The sequence below is a fragment of the Mus caroli genome, chromosome 4 (assembly GCF_900094665.2).
Source record: "Mus caroli chromosome 4, CAROLI_EIJ_v1.1, whole genome shotgun sequence".
Lineage (NCBI taxonomy): Eukaryota > Metazoa > Chordata > Mammalia > Rodentia > Muridae > Mus > Mus caroli.
The window spans coordinates 125,433,173-125,436,795 of NC_034573.1; the positions used below are offsets into that span (position 1 = coordinate 125,433,173).

At 53.5% G+C, this 3,623-nt stretch overlaps 1 protein-coding gene across 1 annotated transcript in view; it reads left to right on the forward strand.

The window, feature by feature from the left end:
* Myom3 (myomesin 3) overlaps nt 1-3,623 on the forward strand; it is a 52,073-nt gene that overhangs the window by 2,039 nt on the left and 46,411 nt on the right. Inside the window, exons 3-4 of the mRNA XM_021161113.2 lie at nt 367-526; nt 1,117-1,274. Of these exons, the coding sequence (XP_021016772.1) occupies nt 367-526; nt 1,117-1,274 (318 nt within the window). The remainder of the gene's footprint in view (nt 1-366; nt 527-1,116; nt 1,275-3,623) is intronic.

The following is a 3,623-nucleotide window of genomic DNA, read 5'->3' on the forward strand; positions in this document are numbered from 1 at the left end:
TTTTTTGTTTTTCGAGACAGGGTTTCTCTGTATAGCCCTGGCTGTCCTGGAACTCACTTTGTAGACCAGGCTGGCCTCGAACTCAGAAATCCGCCTACCTCTGCCTCCCGAGTGCTGGGATCAAAGGCGTGCGCCACCACACCCCGTGAAAGCATGTGTTTTTATACGGTGCTGTAGATCAAACCAAGGGCTCTGCGCATTTGAGACAAGCACTGTTCCCCGAGTCTCCTTTCAGTGTGTCTGCCAGACACCTGTACACAAGGCTGTGCTTGTCCCTAAGGCACATTTCCAAGTGCCAACTAGCATGTGGGGGAGGGGGTAGGACTGCTGCAGCCTCTGTGGGTATGACTTGGTCCTGTCCTACAGGGAAGCTAAGCTGAGACGCCAGACCACCACAGTGGAACTGGAGGAGCGTGGACAGAGGCGGGTAGGCTTTGGCAATGACCTGGAGCGGATGGAGCTGGCCTTCCTACGCACTCAGAGGCTGCTGCGTCAGAGGCGAGACTGGAAGGCGCTGCGGCAACGGGTGAGGCGGGCGCTGGGGAGACCCCAGCCTTGAATCTGACCCCTGCCAATGTTCCATCCTTACTCCTCCCCCTTCTCCAAAGGTATCCAGGAAAAGGCCCTGTGTTCCGATTCTGATGCCCCTACCCTCAGCTGGGTTACCAGAGAAAAGGTCAGGCTGTTCCTGGGCCTCAGTTTCCCCTCTGTGGTTATAACAGCTGAGGTAGAAATTAAATGAGCTTTGCAGATGACTTCCCAGAGTCTAGAAGACCTTCACAATTGTGCAGGGTCTGAGGTCATTTCCCTGCCCCCTGCCCAGGTCACACTCCATGGGCTTCTTTATGAAACCCCTGTGTTCTTTGAGGATTGACTCACTCCCTGTCATAACCCCGACAGGGGTGAGCAAATAAATATCTTCATCCTCCTCATTTTACAGGCAAGGAGAATGAGGCTCTCTGCCTGTAACCCCACAGCTGGTCCTAGCGCACACTCCCTGACCACTGAGCAACCCTGCCTCAAGATGGCCTAGATGAGGGCTCAGCCACAGTCTGAATGTCAGGGGGCCACATGGTGGGGCTGTCCCTTTGTTGTCACACACCCCTTCACCTCCAGACAGAGGAGAAGGTCCGAGAGGCCAAGGAACTGATCAAGCTGTGCTCTGGCCGCGGCCCCTGGTTCTGGATCCCGCTTCGATCTCATGCCGTCTGGGAGCATACCACAGTACTACTGACCTGCACCGTCCAGGGCTCACCTCCATTCCAGGTCACCTGGTAAGCCCTTGGAGACGGAGTCCTCGCTTTCCCTCCATCTCTCTTGGAGTTCTTTGCCGGGGGGTGGGGGGGTGTCATCTTCATCCAAGGTTCCTCTGTCTCAGCCAGGCCATACCCCAGAGACTCTGAGTTCCGCCCACCCTGCACACAGAGCAAGGACAGCTGCCTGAGAGTCTCAGGCTGGCTTGGGACTTAGTTATTCTTAGCCTGGGTGGGGAAGACTGGAGCCCCCTGGAGAGCCAGTCCTTGTAAAAATATGATTCCGTGACCTGAGAAGACAGCTGCTCTGAGCTAGGCGTCTTTAGTACTAGAGAGACTGTCCTTGGAGTCAGAACAGAAAGCCCAGATGCTCGGGAGGAGGTGGGGAGGACAGGACCCCGCTGAGAGGGTGAACTCAGATCTATAGTGTGAGCCAAGAGTCAGGCCTCGACCATCACTGAGTCAGGGTGTGGCCACTGGTAGATGACTTAACCCCTTGGATCTGCTTGTGGGTTTGCTTCTGTTTCCAGCTCAGATAATAGACTGAAGACCCTTCTCCAGCTGATTCATGCTAAGGGTTTAGTGCCCCACAGAGGAAGTCCTCAGAACTTGACAAGGGCTGGGAAAGAGTCAGGCATAGAGGTTGCGCATGCGTGGGATGCCAGCCCTTAAGAGAGTGAGGCAGGAGGGTCTCATCTAGAAAAGAGAAGTGGAAAGAGCTGAGAAGATGGGAGACAACGTTTCTAGAAGCATACAGCACCCCAGAAGCTTTGTAGCTGGGGGATCCTCTGAGCCAGGTGCTGGAGACGGGGTACTCATGGCCACTTCCTGAGGAGCCGTGATGTCCACAGAATGGAGTCCCCGATCACTGGGTCTTAGGACTATTGCCAGGCAGGCGCAGGATAAGAAAGGAGTTTCAACAATATTCATTATCAACATCACCGTCCCAGGCCTTGTCAGGGTCTCACTCTTAAAGAATGTCCAGCCCAGGGAGAACTGGCCACAGAGTAGTGTTTTCATGGTCCTGTTCAGATCAACGGGGAGACAGGAAGAGAGGGAATGGCTATCCTGGCCTGCAGTGCCCAGGAAGGTTCCCTGAAAGAGGCAGCATGGGAGCTGGAGGGTGACTATCTCACGGTCCAAAACCAGAAGTCCAAGTAAAGGGACCCCTTTACACAGGCGGCCACTTTTGTCCCATTTGAGCCCTTATGTAAGGCCAGATAACCAAAGTAAATCACGATTCAGATTTGGGTAGTCACAAAGCAAGACAGCACCAGGTTAGGTTGGTGAGGGAGAGGGGGGTTGTTGTTTTGTTTTGTTGTTGTTGTAGTTGTTTGGGTTTTTGTTGTTGTTGTTGTTTTTAACTTAAAGCACACAAGTGCTAAGTAGCTGGAGATGGCAAACAGGTAGGCGGATCACAACCAAGAGTGACATCTGAAGGAAGCTGGCCTCCAGGCTGGCCAGTTCCAGCTGGCACACTTTCAAAGTCATGCACTGGACAGTGCGCTGGGCAAAGGGAGCTGTGGAGACCAAGGCAGTGCCACCTGCCAGTGGCTGGCCCCAGTAAGAGCTCTGCTTCCAACTCAGATCTAAGTCGGCGAAGCGGGGGTGGATACTGGGGGAGAGCTGGTTTCTGCGCCAACCAGCAAGGCCAGCACCACAGAGCCAAGGATTCCTGAAATGGGAGAAGCCAAGGCCAGACCCACTGGATGGTGACCCCTAAGGTTCCTGGCTTGGTGATTACGGAGCTGAACCATAAGACTGGTCTCTGAGGGTGTGTTCCTGCTCAAGATCCAGGCTTGTCAGGAGAGTCCGTCCATTCAGCAACTCCTGAGCACTTCCTAGATGCAAGAGCATTGAGAGGACTCAATCACAGAGCATTGCCCTAGTGAGGCAGACACTCTGGGCACTCAGTCACAGTCGCTGAGGACAGACTTGCTATGTAGAGCAGGCAGGGGGATGGATCTGTTCTCAGGATGCTGCATACGTGGGGCTGCACATGAACAAGAAGAAACCCAAGAATACCCCCTGGGTATTTGGGGACGCTCAGTGCTCAGAGAGGTGCCAGGGAGAGGCAAAGGGAGGGGGCAGCAACTGCTGGAAGTACCCTTAAAAACGGAATCTAGGGCTAGAGGGATAGCTTAATGGCTATGAATGAATACGGCTCTTCTAAAAGACCAGAGTTCAATTCCCAGCACCCGTGTTGGTAGCTCACAACTGTCTGTAACGCCAGCCTGACGGAAGTCAAAGTCTCTGGCTGCTTTGGGTTCTGCATTAACACACACAATTCCCCACAAACCTCCTGCACGTAAGCTTGTCTGTTTTTTGGTTTTTTTTTTAAAAAAAAAAAAAAAAAAAGGAAAGGGGGGC